General features: G+C 44.9%; 2 protein-coding genes across 2 annotated transcripts in view; both read right to left on the reverse strand.

The window, feature by feature from the left end:
• The window catches only part of LOC134432755 (zinc finger protein OZF-like), a 68,593-nt gene that overhangs the window by 30,024 nt on the left and 17,615 nt on the right, over positions 1-20,954 (reverse strand). The window lies entirely within an intron of this gene.
• LOC134432878 (atypical kinase COQ8B, mitochondrial-like) lies at positions 428-20,030 on the reverse strand. Its single transcript, XM_063181756.1, has 9 exons — positions 20,010-20,030; positions 18,542-18,640; positions 17,793-17,860; positions 14,376-14,469; positions 8,554-8,694; positions 6,029-6,136; positions 4,878-4,943; positions 3,859-3,945; positions 428-2,220 (listed from the first exon to the last, which is right to left on the reverse strand). Exons 1-9 carry the CDS (start codon positions 20,028-20,030, stop codon positions 1,906-1,908), a joined length of 999 nt encoding a protein of 332 aa, XP_063037826.1. The 3' UTR covers positions 428-1,905.

The following is a 20,954-nucleotide window of genomic DNA, read 5'->3' on the forward strand; positions in this document are numbered from 1 at the left end:
GCTCCAGTGCATTGAAATATTTCCAGTGCTGGCTGTTCCTCATCCCACCCAAAAGAAGCTGATGGTTGGATACTGTGGGAGAATTTCTCTCAAGTTGAGCCTGGCAGCGGGTTCTTGACAGGGAGAAGCTGCTACAAGAAATACCCTGATGCCTCCCCCAGGCTCTGTGTGTTTCAACGCTCTTGGCCTTTCTTGATGCTTCTCAAATGAAAAGAAATTCCTGGGGCAGCAGCAGCAGCAGGATTTGCCTCTCACCAGAAAATACTGTTACATCAGTTGGTTTTCCAGTCCATCCAGCTCTTACAGTGGCTATCCCGGCATGCGTCCAAACCCTAAAGATGTTCATATCCCCAAAGGGTGACACAGGGTTTTTCCTGTTGTTCAGACCTGGAAGACTTTGAGGTTTACAGATAGAAGGGGGAGTAACTGCAAGGTGCTGTACTGTATTTATAGTGGTCTTTAAATAAGTAATACAATTACAGATGGACCATGATAGGAAAATAACTTGTTGCAGGAAAAATTCCTCAGGATATCTGGTTATTCTCAAGATCTACTGCTGTCATTTAGTAGGGAAAGATGAACAACAAGCCATGTGTGAATAACAACAGATTAGTGTTGTGCTCTCTTCCTGAGTCTGCTCCCAAAAGATCTGGGATTGACAAAGAGAAAGGAATTTTAAGAGCAGTTTTGGTAATTTCAGAGAAAGTTTAAAAGGGAGAAGGGATTGGGGTGATGAAGAGGCTGTCATTACCTATCCTTCTCAGTGCTGTCTATTATATCAAACATGAGCAGTGTGCCCTGCTGGTGTTTAGATGTTCTGAGTCCCTCAGCTGTGAGTTGGTTGCCGTGCTGTCCTGCCTGGTGCTTGCTGGATGTGCTGGCACAGAGAGCTTGGGCCCTTGATGAAAACGACCACAATTGAGTTCGTTGTGATTTACTGGGCTCAGAGTAAAAGGGATGAAATTCAGGTTTGATCTAGAAAATGCTTCTTCCCTGTGAGGGTGGTGAAGTCCTGGCTGCACAGGTTGTTTAGAGAAACAGAGTAAATCAAGTTTCAGCATTCTTCCTTTCTGTCCCATTCCTGTTCCATAAGCCCAGGTTTGGTTTTCAGAGTGCCACCTTCTCAGCTGGCTGCCATTTGTGTCCTGCTTTCTCTCCTGCCTTCCTTTGTCTGCTCCTTTTCCCTTCCAGGGTCTCTCTTTACCTGTGGCAGCTCCCAGCCAAAGACCCTCCCCTGATTTTATTTTTTCCTTCCCCATCCAGGTGCTCAAACAGCCCTGGATGAAGTTCTGGAGGCTGGCAGTGAAATGTCTGTGTAAGATCTTGCTGCACTTGTGTCTTGGCCCCTTCAGAATTTGGCCTTGAAGGGCAGGAGCATCTTTTCCTTGCTGGCAGCCCATGGCAGTGTGTGCCAGAGATGTCAGAGGGCGATTGCTGAGGCTGCCAGGGCGCTGCTCCTGCCGTGCCTGCCAGGGGAGCTGTGCAGGGCAGGGTCAGGCTGCAGCAGCTGGCTGGGCTCCCGAGCAGACAACAAAGGCGGCTTTGCTGCACATTCTGCACCCGGGAGCGGAGGGAAGAAGGGCAGGGAGTCCCTGACAGAATGCTGGAATGTTGTGGCTGGAAGGAACCTGCCCATGGGTCCATCCAGGCTTAAGGTGCCATGAGGGAGAGGTGCCTCTGCCCCAGTAAAGGCACAAATGAGACCATAGGAGAACAAAACCAGATTGTTTTGTTCATGGATTCTATTGAACAAGAAATGGGAGCTCGGGAGATCGAAGTGCGAACGAGGTCTTGGAGAGACAGAGCTCAGGAGACGGTCGGTTGGAAGCAGGTGCTTTTTAAGGTCCTTTCCTGCATTCTGGGATTCTGGAAGACGTGACGCCACTTTTGGGTTGCAATCCCCCTTTACTGCTCCTGGCGTTTCCCCGCTGGGTGCTGGGGCGCGCCGTCGGGGCGCCAGTAGGAGCTGTGGAGCTGCAGGAAGAGCTCCCGGCAGCGCACGCGCCCCCCGAGGTGGGCGCAGGCCATGAAGACGCCGCCCAGCTTGCGGTGCAGGGCGTAGCTGGGCTCGGGGGGCGGCCCCAGGCGGCCCCGCAGCATCTGGGGCAGCAGCCCCCGGACCCCCCGCGCCGTGCCCTGAGCCCCGAAATCGAACGGCTGGGAACCCCAAAAAGGCTCCCCCAGCAGCAGAACGGCCTGGAGGTGCAGGGACTCCATGGCCTGGGGAAGAAACAAAATTTGGGTCAGGAGGGACGGGAAAATTTGGGGGGAAGAGATAAAAAATTGGGGGGCAAACCCCCAAAATTTGGGGTGAGAGAGACCAAAATTGGGGTGAGGAAACCCTAAATTGGGGGATACCCCAAAATTAGGGTGAGGAACCCAAACATTTGGGATGAGGAGCTCCAAAACTGGGGAACAAAACCCCAAAATTGGGGAGTGAGAGAGCCCAAGATTTGGGGTGAAAAGGAAACTTTGGGGAAGGAACCCCAAAATTGGGGGGGTGCAAAACCCCAAAACTGGGACAAGAGAAATCCCAAAATTGGGGCAAGAGAGGCCAAAATCGGGAGGGCAAAACCCCAAAATGAGGAGGGTGAGGAAACCAAAAATTGGAGGGGGAGGACCCTCAAAATCAGAGGGGAAACCCCAAAATTAGGGTGTTGGGACTGTGAATGTTTGGGGGTGAAGAACCCCAAAACTGGGGGGCAAAACCCCAAAATTTGGGGTGTCAGAGACCAAAATTGGGGCGGGGAACCCCTAAATGGGGGCAAACCCCAAAATTAGGTAAGAGAAATCCTAAAATTGGGGTGAGAATGCCCAAAACTGGGGCGAGGAAGGACCTGAAATTGGGAGATCCCAAAACTGGGGCAGAACCCTGAAACTGAGGTGAGAAAGCCCAAAATTGGTGTGAAAAACCCCAAATTGGAGTGGAAAACCCCAAAATTGGGGTGACAAGACCAAAACTGGGATGAGGAACCCCCAAATTGGGGAACCCCAAAATTCGGGGTGGAAGGGACTCAAACTGAGGTCAGAAAGAACCAAAAAATGGAAAGACCCCAAAACTGGGGGTGAGGAGAGAACCCCAAAATTAGGGAAGGAAAAGCGCCAAAACTGGGGGTTTTTGATCCCAAAATTGGGGTGAAAGTGGCCTAAAATTGGGGTTTTGGCTGCAAAATTGGGCAAAACCGGCCTCAAAATTGGGGTTTTCTTGAAGTGGTCTCAAAAAAATTGGTGGTGTTTTTTGCCCCAAATTCAGGGGGTTTGCCCCAAAATTGGGGAACAGAAGAAGCCCAAAACTGGGGTGAAAAGGGCCCCAAAATCAGTTTTTTTCCCCAAAATCGGGGTAAAAGTGGTCTCAAAATTGGGGGGTTTTGCCCCAGAAATGGGGAAGGGAAAAGGCTCAAATTTGGGGGTTTTGACTCCAAAATTGGGGTGAAAGTGGCTTAAAAATTGGGGGGTTTGCCCCCAAATTAAGAGGGTTTTGCCCCAAAACTGTTTTTTTTGCCCCAAAATGGAGGAAGGAAAAAGGACCAAATTGGGAGAAATAGGTCCCAAAATTGGGGCTTTTCCCCCCAAATTTGGAAAGTATTGGCCCCAAAATTGGGGTGAAAGGGGCTCAAAAATTGAGGGGTTTTGCCCCAAAATTAGGGTGATAATTGAAGTTTTGGTCCCAAAATTGAGGGGGTTTGGCCCCAATTTTTTTTTTTTTTTTGCCCCAGAATTGGGGAAGTTAAAAGGCCTAAGATTTGAGATTCTTTGCCCCAAAATTTGGGAAACAAGAAGGCCCAAAATTGGAGGTTTTTTTACCCCAAAATTTGAGGGGGTTTTGCCCCAAAATTTGGGATTTTTGCCCGTTCTCACCGGGGACTCGAAGCCTGTCAGGAATTTCAGCTCCCGGGATTTGCTCAGGATTTTCTCCTCGTCCCTGTCAGCCGCAGCCCGAATCACCTGGAACCCCAAAATTCTGATTTTTCACCCAAATTTCTGGGTTTTACACAATTTCCAGATTTTATTTCTGGGTTTTTTCCATCAAAATCCCCTCAAAATCCTCATAAAATCCCCCAAAATCTCCCCAAATTCCCCATTTTTCCCATTTCCCTCATTTTTTCCCCTTTTTCCCAATTTTTCTCCCATTATTTCCCCTTTTTTCCATTTCACGCCATTTTTTCCATTTTACCCATACTTTCCCCATTATTCACATTTTTTCCCCAATTTATTTAAATTTTTACCGTTTTTCCTGTTTTATCCCATTTTTCCACTTTTTTCCAATATTTTTCCCATTTTCCAGATTTTTCTCCTGTTTTTTTCCCAGATTTTTCTATTATTTTTTCCCATTTTCCCCCTTTTCCCCCCATTTTTCTCCAATTTTATTCCCATTTTCCCCAATTTTTCTCAAATTTTGCCAATTTCTTCCCATTTCTCCCCATTTTATTCCATTTTCCTGTTTTCCCCCACTTTCCCCCATTTTCCCCTTTCTTCCATTTTTCCTGTTTTTCCCCATTCTTTTCCCATTTCCCCCTCTTTTTCTAATTTTTTCCCATTTTTCTCCCATTTTCCCCATTTTTTGCTTTCTTTCCGATTTCTTCCTGGGTTTTGCCCAATTTTTCCTCATTTTTTCCTGTTCTTTTCCAATTGTTCCCATTTTCCCTTAATTTTCCCCCATTTTTTTCATTTTTATTTTTTCCCATTTTCCCCAATTTTTAATTTTTATTTTTCCTCATTTTCCCCCTTTCTTCACCTTTTTCCCCAATTTTCCCAAGTTTTAAATTTTTTCCATTTCCGAGGGGTTTTTTTCCCCATTTTCCCCAAATTTTCCCCCATTTTTTCTCTTTTTTTCTTATTTTTCCCATTTTTCCCTCTTTTTCCCAATTTTTCCCCACCTCGATGTAGAGATCGGTGAATTCCTTCTCGAAGCTCCGGCACGCCCCGAAATCCAACAGCGTCACCTGGGGGACAAAAACTCCAAAAATCCAAATAAATCCCCAAAAATATCCCCCAAAATTCCCAAATTTGGGGGGTGGGGAGGTGGTTGGGCTCTCCTAAAAAAATCCCCCAAAAATTTGTCCCAAATCCTAAAAAAATCCTAAAAAACAAAAAAAAAAATCCTGAAAAAAATTCCAAAAATGCCTAAAAATTTCCCCCCCCAAAGAAATCCTCAAAAAAATCCCCAAATATCCTCAAAAAATCCACCTGAAATCCCAAAAAGGTCCCCAAAAAATCCTCAAAAAAAAAAAAAAACAAAACTGAAAAATCCTGAAAAAATAAAAAAAAAATCCCCCAAAAATCCTGAAAAAAATCCTTAAAAAAATCCAAAAAACCATTCTCAAAAAGTCCTTAAAAAAAATCCTGAAAAAATCCTCCCAAAATCCTCAAAAAATACAAAAAAATACTCAAAAAACCCCCTCCAAAAATACTGAAAAATATCCCCAAAAATCCTTGAAAAAAATCCTCAAAAATATCCCAGAAAATTCTTTAAAAAAACCCGCAAAGTCACAAAAAATCCTCAAGAAAATCCCCAAAAATCCTGGAAAAATTGTCAAAAAAAAAAAATCCCCAAACAATCCCCCAAAAGTCCTGAAAAAAATAACAAAAAAAAAAATCCTGAAAAAAGTCCCCAAAAAATCCTGAAAAATTGTCCAAAAAAATCTCCACAAAATTCTCAAGAAATTCCAAAAAATTCCTGGAAAAATAAAAAAAATCCTGAAAAAATCCCCAAAAATCCTCCAAAATCCCCAAAAAAGTCCTCAAAAAATCCCAAAATTCTTTTTAAAAATCCCCCAAAACCCTGAAGGAAAATCCTGAAAAAATAAAAAAATACTCCAAAAATCCTCAAAAAAGTCCTCAAAAACTCCTGGGGAAAAATATCCCCAAAAATCCTGAAAAATTCCCCCCACAATCCTGGACAAAAATCCCTAAAAATCCCCTTGAAATCCCATTTAATTCCCCTAAAATCCCCTAAAACCTCCCCAAATCCCCCTAAAATTCCACACAATTCCCGAAATAGGCCAAAATTCCGATTTTTTTTGCTCACTTTGTGCCTCTCGGGGTCGTAGAGGAAATTGGCCCAGTTGGGGTCGGTTTGCATGAAGCGGAACTGGAAAAGCTCCTGGAGGCAGAGCCGGAGCAGCTCCGTGCAGATCTGGGTGGGAAAGGGTTAAATTTTAAATTCGGACGGGAAAGGGTTAAAGCTGGGGAGCACGGGCATTAAAAGCCAAAAAAAAAAACTGAAAAAAATCCCCAAATTGTGAAAATTCTGTTTAAAAACCACAAAAAAAAATGCAGCAGAAATGCCACAAAATCCCCCAAAATTTCTCAAAAGTTCCTATAAAACCTTCACAAAAATCCCCCCAAACAAACCCTCAAATCCCTCCCAAAACTTCCCCAATCTCCCCAAATCCCAAATCCCCCCAAAAATCCCAAATTCTCCACATTCCCACCCAAAAAACCCTAAAAATCCCCCAAAATCCCCCCAAATTCCCCATAAAAATGCCCCCAAAATGCCTCCAATTCCCTCCAAATTCTCCCAATTCCCCCAAAATCCCCAAATTCCCCAAAATGTCCCTAACAAACCCAAAATCCTCCCTAAAATCCCCACAATTTCCCAATCCCCCCAATAATTCCCCCAGAAAATCCCAGATCCCCACAAATCCCCTAAAATCCCCCAAAATCCCCCCAAACACCCCAATACCCCTAAAACCCCCCCCAAATCCCCCAACACCCCCAAAAATTCCCCCAAAATCCACTCCCAAAATTCCCCAAAAAAACCCCAAAAATCCTCAAATCCCCCCAAAATCACCCAAGCCCCCCCCAATCCCCCCCCAAATTCCCCCTAACCCCCCCCAAATTACCTCCCCAAAAATCTCCCCAAAACACCCAAAAATCCCCCTAAAAAAACCCAATTCCCCCCAAAATCCTCAACCCCGCCAAATCATCCCAAAAATTCCCCAAAAATCCCAAAGAATTCCTCCAAAATCCCCCAACCCCTCCCCCCAACAAATACCCCCGAAATACCAAAAATCGCCCCAAAATCCCCCTAAAAATCCCCAAAATCCCCTCAAAATCCCCCAAATATTCCCCAAAAAAACCCCAAATACTTCCAAAATCCCCCAAAAATCCCCCAAACCCCCCCAAAAATTCCTCAAAACCCAACAAAAATCCCCCAAAAGTCTCCAAAAATCCCCCTAAATATCCCAAAATCCCCTCCAAAATACCAAAAATCCCAAACCCCCCAAAAATCCCAAATCCCCCAATTTTGGTGTCCCTCGTCCCCACCTGCTCTCTGCTCTCCTGGGGGAGCTCCGGCACCACCCAAAGACCCCAAAATTCCCCAAATCTCCCCAAACCCCCCCTAAAATCACCCCCAAAAATCCCCTCCAAATTCCCCCTAAATCCACATCAAAATCTCCTAAAAATCGCCCCTAAAAATCCCCAAATTCTCCCAAATCCCCAAACCCCACACAAATCTCCCCAAAAGTCCCCCAAAGAACCCAAATCCCCTCAGCCCCCCAAAAACTCCCAATAAACTCCCTTAAAAAACCACAAAATCCCCCAAAATCCACAGAATCCCCCCAACCCCGTCAAACCCCCAAAACCCCCAAAAATCCCCCTAAAAATCCAAAATCCCCCCTGCAAATACCAAAAATCGCCCCAAACTTCACAAAATCCCCCCAACCCCGTCCAAACACCCAAAACCCCCCTAAAAATCCAAGATCCCCCCCGCAAATACCAAAAATCGCCCCAAAATTCCCCCAACCCCCTCCAAACCCCCCCTAAAAATCCCCCTAAAAATCCAAAATCCCCCCCCGCGAATACCAAAAATCGCCCCAAACTTTCACAAAATCCCCCAACCCCGCCCAAACCCCCCTAAAAATCCCCCTAAAAATCCAAGATCCCCCCCCGCAAATACCAAAAATCGCCCCAAAATCCACAAAATCCCCCCAACCCGCCCAAACACCCAAAGCCCCTAAAAATCCCCTAAAAATCCAAAATCCCTCCGCAAATACCAAAAATCCCCCCAAAATCCCTCCAACCCCGCCCAAACCCCAAAACCCCCCAAAAATCCCCCTAAAAATCCAAGATCCCCCCCCCGCGAATACCAAAAATCGCCCCAAAATTCCCCCAACCCCTCCAAACCCCCAAACCCCCCCTAAAAATCCCCCTAAAAATCCCCAATCCCCTCCGCAAATACCAAAAATCGCCCCAAAATTCACAAAATCCTCCCAACCCCGCCCAAACACCCAAAGCCCCCCAAAAAATCCCCCTAAAAAATCCAAAATCCCCCGCGAATACCAAAAATCGCCCCAAAATCCACAAAATCCCCCCAACCCCGCCAAAACCCCCAAAACCCCCCTAAAAATCCAGGATCCCCCCCTCCGCGAATACCAAAAATCGCCCCCAAATCCCCCTAAAAATCACAAAAACTCCTCCAAAACCCCCTAAAACCCACCCAATGTCCCGCCAAAACCCCCCACAGAACCCCAAAGTGCCCCAAAACCCCAAAAACCCCCCGAAACCCCCGGAATGCCCCGAGGGCCGCGCGGCCGGCGCCGCCCCCACCTGGTCGCGCCGCTCCTGAGGGAGGCCCCGGCAGCGCTCCAGGGCCGCGCCCCGCCCCCACTCGGTGCAGAGCACGCGGCGCGCGCTGAGCGCGGGAACCACGGCGGGCACGCGGAAGAACGATCGGAGCCCAGCAGGGACCTGGGAAACCCCAAAATGCCGGAAAATGCCGGAAAATGCCGGAAAATCCCATCGAATCCGGCCGAAACCCCGAGAAAATCCACCCAGAAATGGCCCCAAAGTGCAAAAATCCCTCCCAGAAAAAACTCAGGAGGGACCTGCAACAATCCCAAAATCCCCAAAATCCCGAAACGTTCCGAGTGAAACCCCCAAAAATCTCGAAAAAATTACATAAAATTCGGCCGAAACCCCGAGAAAACCCACCCAGAAATGGCCCCAAAGTGCAAAAATCCCTCCCAGAAAAACCTCAGGAGAGACCTGCGACAATCCAAAATCCTGAAACATTCCGAGTGAAAACTCCAAAAATCTCGAAAAAATCCCATCGAATCCGGCCGAAATCCATCCAGAAAACCCACCCAGAAATGGCCCCAAAGTGCAAAAACCCCTCCCAGGAAAAGCTCAGGAGAGACCTGCGACAATCCCAAAATCCCGAAACGTTCCGAGTGAAACCCCAAAAATCTTGAAAAAATTACATAAAATTCGGCCGAAACACAGAGAAAACCCACCCAGAAATGGCCCCAAAGTGCAAAAATCCCTCCAGAAAAAAACTCAGGAGGGACCTGCGACAATCCCAAAATCCCGAAACATTCCGAGTGAAAACCCCAAAACTCTCGAAAAAATTACATCGAATCCGGCCGAAACCCGAGAAAATCCACCAGAAATGGCCCCAAAGTGCAAAAACCCCTCCCAGGAAAAGGGGTTGGAACTCAGGAGGGACTGGGAACATCCCGAAATCCCAAAAAATCCCGAAAATTTCAAGTGAAATCCCTCAAATCCCATAAAACTGGTAAAAAACAAACAAACAAACAAACAAACAACACCAAAAAAACCCCCAAAAACCAACAAACCAACCACTAAAAACCCACCCAGAAGTGGCCCCAAAGTGCAAAAACCCCTCCCAGGAAAAGGGGTCGGAGCGCAGGAGAGACCTGCGACAATCCCAAAATCCCGAAACGTTCCGAGTGAAAACCCCAAAAATCTTGAAAAAATTACATAAAATTCGGCCGAAACACAGAGAAAACCCACCCAGAAATGGCCCCAAAGTGCAAAAATCCCTCCCAGAAAATCCTCAGGAGAGACCTGCGACAATCCCAAAATCCCGAAACATTCCGAGTGAAAACCCCAAAAATCTCGAAAAAATCCCATCGAATCTGGCCGAAACCCATCCAGAAAACCACCCAGAAATGGCCCCAAAGTGCAAAAACCCCTCCAGGAAAAAACTCAGGAGAGACCTGCGACAATCCCAAAATCCCCAAAATCCCGAAACATTCCGAGTGAAAACCCCAAAACTCTCGAAAAAATTACATCGAATCCGGCCGAAACCCCGAGAAAATCACCCAGACATGGCCCAAAAGTGCAAAAACCCCTCCCAGGAAAAGGGGTTGGAACTCAGGAGGGACCTGGGAACATCCCGAAATCCCAAAAAATCCGAAAATTCCAAGTGAAAATCCCCAAAATCCATAAAACTGGTAAAAACAAACAAACAAACAAACAAACAAAAAACACCCCCCCAAAAAACAAACAAACAAAAAAAAAACCACCAAAAATCCACCCAGAAATGGCCCAAAAGTGCAAAAACCCCTCCCAGGAAAAGGGGTCAGAACCGAGCAGGGACCTGGAACAATCCCCAAAACCCCAAAATCTCTGAAAATTCCAAGTGAAAAATACAAAAATCTCGAAAAATTCCACAAATCCAGCCAAAACCCTGAGAAAATCCCTCCCAGAAAAAGGGGTCAGAACTCAGGAGGGACCTGGGAACATCCCGAAATCCAAAAAATACTGAAAATTTCAAGTGAAAATCCCCAAAATCCCATGAAACTGGCAAAAAAAAAAAAAAAAAAAAAAAAAAAAAAAACCCCAAACCAAACAAAAAACCAAAACCCAACCAAAAAATCCACCCAGAAATGGCCCAAAAGTGCAAAAATCCCTCCCAGAAAAAGGGGTCGGAACCAAGAGCAGGGACCTGGAACAATCCCCAAACCCCAAGATCCTGAAAGATCCCACAAAATTCCACCAAAACCCCCCAAAAAATCCACCCAGAAACTGCGAAAATTGCCCCAAAAGCCCTCCCAGAAAAAGGACTTGGAACAGAGCAGGGATCGGGGAGCACCCCAAAAATCCCAACCCCCAAAAAAATCTGAAACACAAATCCCAAAAACTCCCAAACCCCCAAAATCCAAAAAAACTCCCAAAAAATCAACCCAGAAATGGCCCAAGACCTCAAAAAGTGCAAAAATTGCCCAAAAAATCCAACTTGGAAAAAGGGGTCAGAACTCAGGAGTGACCTGGAAAAATTCAAAAATCCAAAATCCCAAGTGCAAATCCAAAAAAAATCTGGGAAAAAGAACCCCAAAAATCCATGAAAACCCAAAAAATCCACCCAGAAATGGCCCAAAAGTGCAAAAATCGCCCCAAAAACCCCACCTGGAAAAGCCCAGGAGGGAGCTGGGAGCACAAAATCCAAAAAATCCCAAATCCAAAAATCCCCACAAAAATTCCATAAAAGCAGATGAAAACCCCAAAAACTCCACCCAGAAATGGCCCAAAACATCCAAAAGTGAAAAAATCGCTCCAAAAATTCAACTTGTAAAAGGGGTTGGAATTCAGCAAGGATCTGCAAAATCCCAAAAATTCCAAAATCCCAAAAAATTCCAAGTGACAATCCCAAAAAATCCAGGAAAAATCCACCCAGGAATGGCCCAAAACCTCAAAAAGCGCCGAAATTGCAAAAATCCCCAAAAATCCCGCCCAGAAAAAGGGGTCGGAACTCAGGAGAGACCTGGGGACATCCTGAAATCCCAAAAATCCCAAAAATCCCAAGCAAAAATCCTCCCCCACCCCCCAAAAAAAAAATGGTGAAAATCCCCCCAAAAAATCCACCCAGAAATGGCCCAAAAGTGCAAAAAATCACCCCAACCCCCCCTCCCCCAGAGAAAAAGGGGCTGGAACTCAGGAGAGACCTGGAAAATCCCAAAATCCCAAATCATCCCAAAATTCCGAGTGAAAATCCCAAAAAATCCGTGAAAAAACCCCAAAAATTCAAGAAAATCCCCCAAAGATCCACCCAGAAATGACCCCAAAAGTGCAGAAATCGTCCCAAAATCCAACTTGGCAAAAGGGGTTGGAATCAGGAGGGATCAGGAAAATCCCAAAAATCCCAAATCCCAAAAAATCTTGAAAATTCCAAGCGAAAATCCCAAAAAATCCACCCAGAAAGGGCCCAAAATGGCAAAAATTGCTCCAAAAACCCACCCAAAAAGAGGGGTCAGAACTTAGGAAGGACTTGGGAACATCCCAAAAAACCCAAATCCCAAAAAATCCCAAACCCAAATACCAAAAATCACCAAAACTTCCATTAAATTCCATGAAAACCCCCAAAAAATCCACCAGAAATGTCCAAAGAATCGCAAAACTCGCCCCAAAAACCCCACCGAGAAAAAGGGGTCAGAGCCCAGCAGGGATCAGGAACATCCCAAAATCCCAAATCCCAAAAATTCCAAGGAAAATGAAAAAAATCCATAAATCTGGCAAAAAACCAAAAAACCAAAAAAAAATCCACCCAGAAACTGCAGAATTCATCCCAAAAACCCTCCCAGAAAAAGGGGTCAGAACTCAGAAGGGACCTGAGAACATCCCAAAAATCCCAAATCCCAAATAAACCCCAAGAAAATTCCCTAAACCTGCCCAAAATCCCCATCAAATGCCCTAAAACTGTCTTAAAAGTGCCCCAAAATCCCCTAAAACTCCCTTAAAACTCCCCTAAAATTGCCCTGAAATCCCTTCTAAAATCCCTAAAACGGCCCCAAATCTGACCCCAAAATCCCCTAAAATCCACCAAAACACGCCCACAACTGCTCCAAAATCCCCTCTAAAATTCCTCTAAATCTCCTAAATCTGCCCCTAAAATGCCCCAAAATCCCCTAAAATCATCCCAAAATCCCCTCCAAAATCCCCCAGATCCCCCCAAGTCCCCCTAAAATTTGCCTGAAAACCCCTAAAATTCCCCCCAAAACCCTAAAACTGCCCAAGAAACACCCCAAAACTCACCCCAGAAATTCCCTTTTTGGGGTCCCCAAAACCCCAACATTCCCCTAAAATCCCCAAATCCCCCCAGATTTCCCCGCACCCCCCGGAATTTCCGGGTGCTCTGGGCCTCCCTCGCACAGCAGCGCCTGAAACCCCCGAAATCCCCTAAACTGCCCCAAAAGTGTCCTAAAACTGCCCCTAAATCCTCTAAAACTGCTCCTAAATCCTCTAAAACTGCCCCTAAATCCTCTAAAACTGCTCCTAAATCCTCTAAAACTGCCCCTAAATCCTCTAAAACTGCTCCTAAATCCTCTAAAACTGCCCCTAAATCCTCTAAAACTGCTCCTAAATCCTCTAAAACTGCTCCTAAATCCCCCCAAATTCCCATAAAACTGCCATGCAATCCCCTACAAATTCCCCCAAAACTGCCCTAAAAATGCTTCAACCTGCCCCTAAATCCCTTAAACCTGCCCCAAAATGCCCCATAAAATTCCCCCAAATTCCCCTAAAACTGCCCCAAATCCCCCCCTAAAAATCCCTCAAAATTCCCAAAAATGCCCCCAAAGTCCCTCCCCTAAACCTGACCCCAAATCCCCGAAAATCCCTAAAATCCTCCTAAAACCCCCCAAAACTGCCCCAAAATCCCCTAAAACTGCCCCAAATCCCCTAAAGTTGCCCCAAAATCCCCCAGAACTCCCCCTAAAATTCCTCAAAAATCTCCTATAAATTCCCCTAAAATCCCCCAAAACTGCCCCATAATTCCCTCTAAAACCCCCAAAACTCTCCCAAAAACCCCAAAAGAATCCCAAAAATCCAAAAAACCCCCAAAAGCCCCAAATTTGCCCAAGTGAGCGGAATTTCCGTGTGCTCTGGGCCTCCCTCGCGCAGCCGCGCTCGAGCTCCAGCCCCCGCTGCAGCGTCTGAAATCCCCCAAATGCCCCAAAATCGCCCCAAATCCCCTCTGAAATCCCCCGAAATCTGCCCTGAAAGTGCCCCAAAATCCCCTAAACCGCCCTGAAATGCCCCTAAAAATCTCCTAAAGGTGCCCCTAAAATCCCCCAAAATCTCCCCAAAACTCCCCAAATCCCCAAAAATTGCTCCTAAGTTTGCCCCTAAAAGCCCCCCAAAATCCCCAAAAGTGCCCTAAAATGCCCTAAAACTGTTTTAAAACTGCCCCAAAATCACCCCAAAATCCCCTCAACCTGCCCCTAAATTTCCTAAATCCCCCCAAAAACTGCCCCAAAACTGCCCCTAAGATCCCCTCTAAAAACCCCAAAATCCCTCTAAAACTCCCCTAAAACTGCCCTAAAATCCCCCAAAACCTGCTCTAAAACTGCCCTGAAATGCCCTAAAACTGCCCCAAAATCTCCTAAAATCCCCCCAAATCCCCTAAAGCTGCCCCAAAATCCCCTCAAAATCCCCCAAACCCCCCAAATCCCGTAAAGCTGCCCAAAAATCCCCCCTAAAATTCCCCAAAATTCCCTAAAGCTGCCTTAAAATCCCCTCAAAAATCCCCTTAAAATCCCCTCAAAAAGCCCCAAAATCCCCGTAACTCCTCTAAAACCGCCCCAAAACCCCAAAAAGCCCCAAAAAGCCCCGAAGTTGCCCAAACCCACCGGAACTTTTGGGTGCTCTGGGCCTCCCTCTCGTAGTCGCACTCGAGCTCCAGCTCCCGCTGCAGCGCCCGCAGCGCCGGCGCCGCAAACAGGCCTGGGGACAGCGGGATTGGGGGAAATAACGGGGATTTTGGGAAAAATAATGGGATTTTGGGGAAATAGATAATGGGGATTTGGGGAATAAATAATGGGGATTTGGGAAATAAATAATGGGATTTGGGGGAAATAAATAATGGGGATTTGGGTGATACAAATAATGGGATTTTGGGTGATACAAATAATGGGATTTTGGGGAAAATAATGGGATTTTGGGGAAATAACGGGATTTGAGAAAATAAATAATGGGAATTCGGGGAAATAAATAATGGGATTTTGGGGAAAATAATGTGATTTTGGGGGATACAAATAATGGGATTTTGGGAAAATAAATAATGGGATTTTGGGGAAATAATGGGATATTGGGGAAAACAATGGGATTTTGGGGGATACAAATAATGGGATTTTGGGGGATACAAATAATGGGATTTTGGGGAAAATAATGGGAATTTGGGGGAAAATAATGGGATTTGGGGAAATAAATAATGGGGATTTTGAGGAAAATAAATAATGGATTTTGGGGAAAATAAATAATGGGATTTTGGGGAAATAATGGGATTTTGGGGGATGGAAATAATGGGATTTGGGGATAGAAATAATGGGATTTTGGGAAAACAATGGGATTTTGGGGGATAAAAATAATGGGATTTTGGGGGAAATAATGGGATTTTGGGAAAATAATGGGAATTTGGGGGAATAATGGGATTTTGGGGAAATAAATATGGGGATTTGGGGGAACAATGGGATTTTGGGAAAATAATGGGGTTTTGGGGAAATAAATAATGGCATTTTGGGGAATAACGGGAATTTGGGGGAATAAATAATGGAATTTGGGAAAATAAATAATGGGATTTTGGGGGATGGAAATAATGGGATTTTGGGGAAAACAATGGGATTTTGGGGGAAATAATGGGAATTTGGGGAAAATAACGGGATTTTCGGGGAATAATGGGATTTTGGGAAAATAAATAATGGGATTTGGGAAAATAAATAATTGGGATTTTGGGGAAAATAAATAATGGGATTTGGGAAAATAAATAATTGGGATTTTGGGGAAAATAAATAATGGGATTTTGGGAAATAAATAATGGGGATTTGGGGAAATAATGGGAATTTGGGGAAAATAACGGGATTTTGGGGGAATAATGGGATTTTGGGAAAAATAATGGGATTTTGGGGGGAATAATGGGACTTTGGGGAAATAATGGATTTTGAGGAAATAAATAATGGGATTGGGGGGAAATAAATAATGGGGTTTTGGGGGGAAATAGTGGGATTTTGGGGAAAAATAAATAATGGGATTGGGGGTAAATAGTGGGATTTTGGGTAAAAAAAAAATGGGATTTTGGGGCATGTAAATAATGGGATTTCAGGAAACAAACAATATGATTTTTGGGAAAAATAATGGGAATTGGGGAAAATATAGTGGGAATTTAGGGGATTAATGGGATTTTGGGGAAATAAATAATGGAAATTTTGGGGAATAAAATAATGGGATTTGGGGAAATAATGGCATTCTGAGGGATAATTAATGGGATTTTGGGAAAGAAATAATGGGATTTTGGGAAAATAATGGGATTTTGGGGAAAAGGGGGAATTCGGGGAAATAAATAATGGGATTTTGGGAAAATATAGTCGGAATTTAGGGGGAAAATAAGAATTTTGAGGGAAATAGTGCCCAATAAATAATGGGATTTCTGGGGGGATGTAAATAATGGGAATATTGGGGAAATAATGGGAATTTGGGAATAAATAATGGGGGTTTTAGAAAATATAGTGGGAATTTGGGGGAAAATAAAAGGAATTTTGTGAATGAAATAATGGGATTTTGGGGGACAAATAATGGGAATTTTGGGAAAAACAGTGTAATTTTGGGGAATTAAATAATGGGATTTGGGGAAAATAATGGGACTCTGAGGGATAATTAATGGGATTTTGGGGAAAATAAATAATGGGGTTTTTGGGGGAAAATAGTGGGGATTTTGGAATAAATAATGGGAATTTGGGGTTTGGGGAATTAAATAATGGGAATTTGGGGGAAATAAAGGGATTTGGGGGAATTAAATAATGGGATTGGGTAAATAGTGGAATTTGGGGAAAAAAAAGGGGAATTTGAGGGGGAAATGGGGATTTGGGGGAAATAAATAATGGCATTTTGGGAATTAAATAATGGATTTTGGGGGAAAAATAACAGGAATTTGGGAAAATATAGAATGGGATTTGTGGAAATTAAATAATGGAATTTGCGGAAAAATAAGGAGAATTTGGGAGAAATAATGGGAATTTGGGGAAAATAGAAGGATTTGGGGGGAAACAATGGGGGTTTGGGAATTAAATAAGGGGATGTTGGAGAGAAAGGTGGGGATTTGGAGGGGGAAAATAATGGGAAATTGGGAATTAAATAAGGGAATTTTGGGGAAAAATAATGGGGTTTTGGGGGAACTAAATAATGGGATTTTGGGAATAAATATTGGGGTTTGGGGGGAAAAATAATGGGATTTTGGGGAAATAATGGGAATTTGGGGGAAAAGGGGAATTTGAGAAAATAATGGGAGTTTGGGCATAAATAATGGGATTTAGGGGAGAAAGTGGGGATTTTTGGGGTAATTTTGGGATGATTTCAGGTGATTTGAGGGAATTTGGGGTGATTTTAGGGTGATTTTGGGTTGATTTTGGGGGGATTCAAGCTAATTTTGGGTTGATTTTGGGGTGACTTGGGTTCATTTTAGGTGATTTGGGGGTGATTCTGAGTGTTTAAGGTTATTTGGGGTTAATTTTGAGTGATTTGGAGTGATTTTAGGGTGAATTTGGGGTGATTTTCAGGTAACTTGGGGTGATTTTCAGGTGAAATTGGATTGATTTGGGGGTATTTTGGGTGATTTTAGGTGGTTTTAGGCTAATTTTGAGGTGATTTTAGGGTGAATTGGGGTTGATTTTGGGTGATTTCAGGTGATTTCAGGTAAATATTGGTGGGTTTGGGGTGATTTTTGGTGATTTTGGGTGATTTTAGGGTGAAATTGGACTGATGTGGGGATATTTTGGGGTATTTAGGTGATTTTAGGTGATTTTTAGTGTTTTAGGTAATTTTGGGATGGTTTCAGGTGATTTTGAGGTAATTTTGGGTGGGCTTGGGGTTGATTTGGGGATATTGTGGCGATTTTATGCAATTTTGGATGTTTTAGGTGGTTTGGGGCTAATTTTAGGGTGGTTTGAGGTAATTTGGGGCGATTTTAGGTGATTTTGGGCTAATTTTGTGGGGGTTTGGGTGATTTTGGGGTGCTTTTGGGGTGATTTTGGGTGTTTTTGGGGTGTTTTTGGCACCTTTTGGCAGCCCTGGCGTGAGGCTCAGCAGGGTCAGGAGATTTTCGACGTCGCTGCCGAAAATGCTGCTGGGGCGACGCCCGGGGTACTGCAGGACACCAACACGGAAACTCCTGCCCAAATCCCGCCCAAATTCCCAAATTCCAACCCCCGAGTCCATATTCCAGCTTCAATTCCCAAAACTGCAGCCCAAATCCATCAATTTGGGCCTGAAATCCAGCCAAATTCCCAAATTCTTGCCCGAATTCCCACTCAAATTCCAAAATTCCAGCCCAAATTCCCAGACTCCCACCAAAACTCTCACCCCAATTCCCAAAATTCTTTCCCAAATTCCAGCCCTAATTCCCCAAATTCCCGACCCAGACTCCCACATTCCCACCTAAATCCCAAAATTCCAGCCCAAATTCCTATCCAGAACCCAAATTCCAGCCCAAATTCCAGCATCAATTCCTGCCCAAATTCCCAAATTCCAGCCTCAGTTCCTGCCCAAATGCCCAAAATTCGCGTCCCAATTCTCCCAGATTCCCACCCAAAAAAATTCCCTAAAAATCCCAAAATTTCCCCCAAAAATTTAAAGCCCCCAAAATTCCCCAAAAATCAAAGAAAAAAAAAATCCTCAAAATGCAAAGAACATTCCCCAAAAATTCCCCACAAAACCCCCCAAAATTTCCAAAACATCCCCCCAAATCCAGCAAATTCCAAAAAAATCCCCAAAATCCCCAAAATTCCATTTTTTCCCCATTTCCCACCTGCACCTTGATGGCCACGGGGGTCCCGCAGCGCAGCCGCCCCCGGTGCACCTGGCCCAGGGAGGCGGCGGCCACCGGAACCTCCTGGAACTCCTGGAGCTGCTCCCGCCAGCCCCGGCCCAGCTCAGCGTCCAGGACAGCCTGGGGAGAGAACTCCCAAAAATTCCAAAGAATTCCCCAAAAAAAATCCCAAAAAAATCCGGATAAAAATGCCCAAAATATGGCAAAACAGCCCAAAAATCCCATAAAAATCCTATAAAAATCCCATTAAAACCCCCTAAAAACCCCAAATCCCGGGAATTCCATGTCCAGGATGGACATGGGGGGAAAAATTCCCAAAAATCCCCAAAATTCACCAAAAATTCCCCCAAAATTTCCAAAACTCTGGGTGAAAATATGGCCAAAATCCTATGAAAATCCTATAAAATCCAAATCCCTGGAATTCCTGGAGCTGCTCCCGACCCAGCTCCGTGTCCAGGATCAGGGGATCCCAAAAAAATCTGGATAAAAATAGCAAAAATATGGGAAAATACCCCAAAATCCTATAAAACCCCCATAAAAACCATATTAAAATGTCATATAAAAACCACATAAAAATCCCAAAAATTCCTTAAAATCCTACAAAAATCTCCCCATAATCCTGTAAAAACCCCAAAACCCCCCAGTCTCTGTTTCAGGGTTTTTGGGGTTTTGGTGTTTTTGGGTTTTTGGGGTTTGCGGTTTTTGGGGTTTTAGGATTTTTCTGGTTTTTGGGGTTTGGGATTTGGGTTTTTGGGGTTTTGGGATTTTTGGATTTATGGTTTTTAAGTTTTGGGGGTTTTAGGGTTTTTGTGGGGTTTGGGATTTTTGGGAATTTTGGATTTTGGGATTTTAGGATTTTGGGATTTTTGAGATTTGGGGTTTTTAGGGTTTGGGATTTTGGGCTGATTTAGGATTTGTGGCATTTGGGGTTTTGGGGTTTTTGAGGTTTTGGGGATTTAGGATTTTGGGGTGTTTGGGATTTGGGGTGTTTGAGTCTGGGATTTTTGGTGTTTGGGTTTGGGATTTAGGATTTTGGGCTGTTTTGGGATTTTAGGATTTTGGGGTTTGGGATTTGGGGATTTAGGGGTTTTTGGGAATTTTGGGATTTGGGAATTTGGGGTTTGGATTTTTGGGTTTGGATTTCTTGGATTTGGGATTTCTTGGATTTGGGATTTGGGGTTTTGGGATTTGGAATTTCTTGGATTTGGGATTTGGGGTTTTGGAGATTTTGGGGTTGAGGGTTTTTGGAATTTGGGATTTTGGGGTTTTGGAATTTGGGGTGTTTGCTATTCGCGATTTGGGATTATGAGTGTTTGGGGGGTGTTTGGGATTTTGGGGTTTGGGATTTTGGGCTGTTTTGGGATTTGGAGGTTTTGGGTTTGGGGGATTTTGGGGTTTGGGTGTTTGGGATTTAGGATTTTTTTGGGGTTTGGGCTGTGTCACTCACCCGGCTCTGCCAGCCCGGCATGGGCTCCGCGCTCTGCCTGAGCCGCGCCAGCAGCGGCTGCAGCTGCGGGGCAGCACCTCCGCGTCTGGGGTGAGAGGGGATTTGGGGGGATTTGGGGGATTGGGGGGGAAAAGGGGATGGGAGACCCCAAATCCCACCCCAAATCCCACCCTGCAGCTGTGGGGGCAGCACCTCTGAGTCTGGGGATGAGAGGGGATTTGGGGCGGTTTGGGGGATTTGTGGGGTTTTATGGGATTGGGGGGGAAAAGGGGATGGGAGACCCCAAATCCCACGCCAAACCACCCCAAATCCCACCCTAAATCCCACCCTGCAGCTGTGGGGGCAGCACCTCCGAGTTCTGGGGGATTTAGGGGATTTTATGGGGTTTTATGGGGTTTTAGGGGGATTTTGGGATATTTAAGGGATGGGAAACCCCAAATCCCACCCCAAATCCAACCCTGCAGCTGTGGGGGCAGCAGCTCCCAGTCTGGGGGATTTAGGGGATTTCTATAGGGTTTTAGAGGGTTTTATGGGATTTTGTGTGGATTTTGGGCATTTAGGGGTGTTCATGGGATGAGAGACCCCCAGTCCCACCCTGCAGCTGTGGGGCAGCAGCTCCGAGTTTGAGGGATTTAGGGGATTTTATGGAGTTTTAGGGGGTTTCATGGGGTTTTAGGGGATTTTATAAGATTTTAGGGATCTCACGGGATTTTAGGGGGATTTTGGGATATTTAAGGGATGGGAGACCCCAAATCCCACCCTGCAGCTGCAGGACCAGGAGACCCAAATCTGTGGGTTTAGGGGGGATTTTTGGGGTTTTGGGATGTTTTTTTAAGGTTTTTGGGGTATATTTGGTGTATTTTCATGGGGTATTTTGGGAGTAATTCTGTTTGTATTTGGGTATTTTTGGGGAGGTTTTGGGGTATTTTAGGGGAATTTGGGGGA

Source organism: Melospiza melodia, assembly GCF_035770615.1.
Source record: "Melospiza melodia melodia isolate bMelMel2 chromosome 7 unlocalized genomic scaffold, bMelMel2.pri SUPER_7_unloc_1, whole genome shotgun sequence".
Taxonomy (NCBI): Eukaryota; Metazoa; Chordata; class Aves; order Passeriformes; family Passerellidae; genus Melospiza; species Melospiza melodia.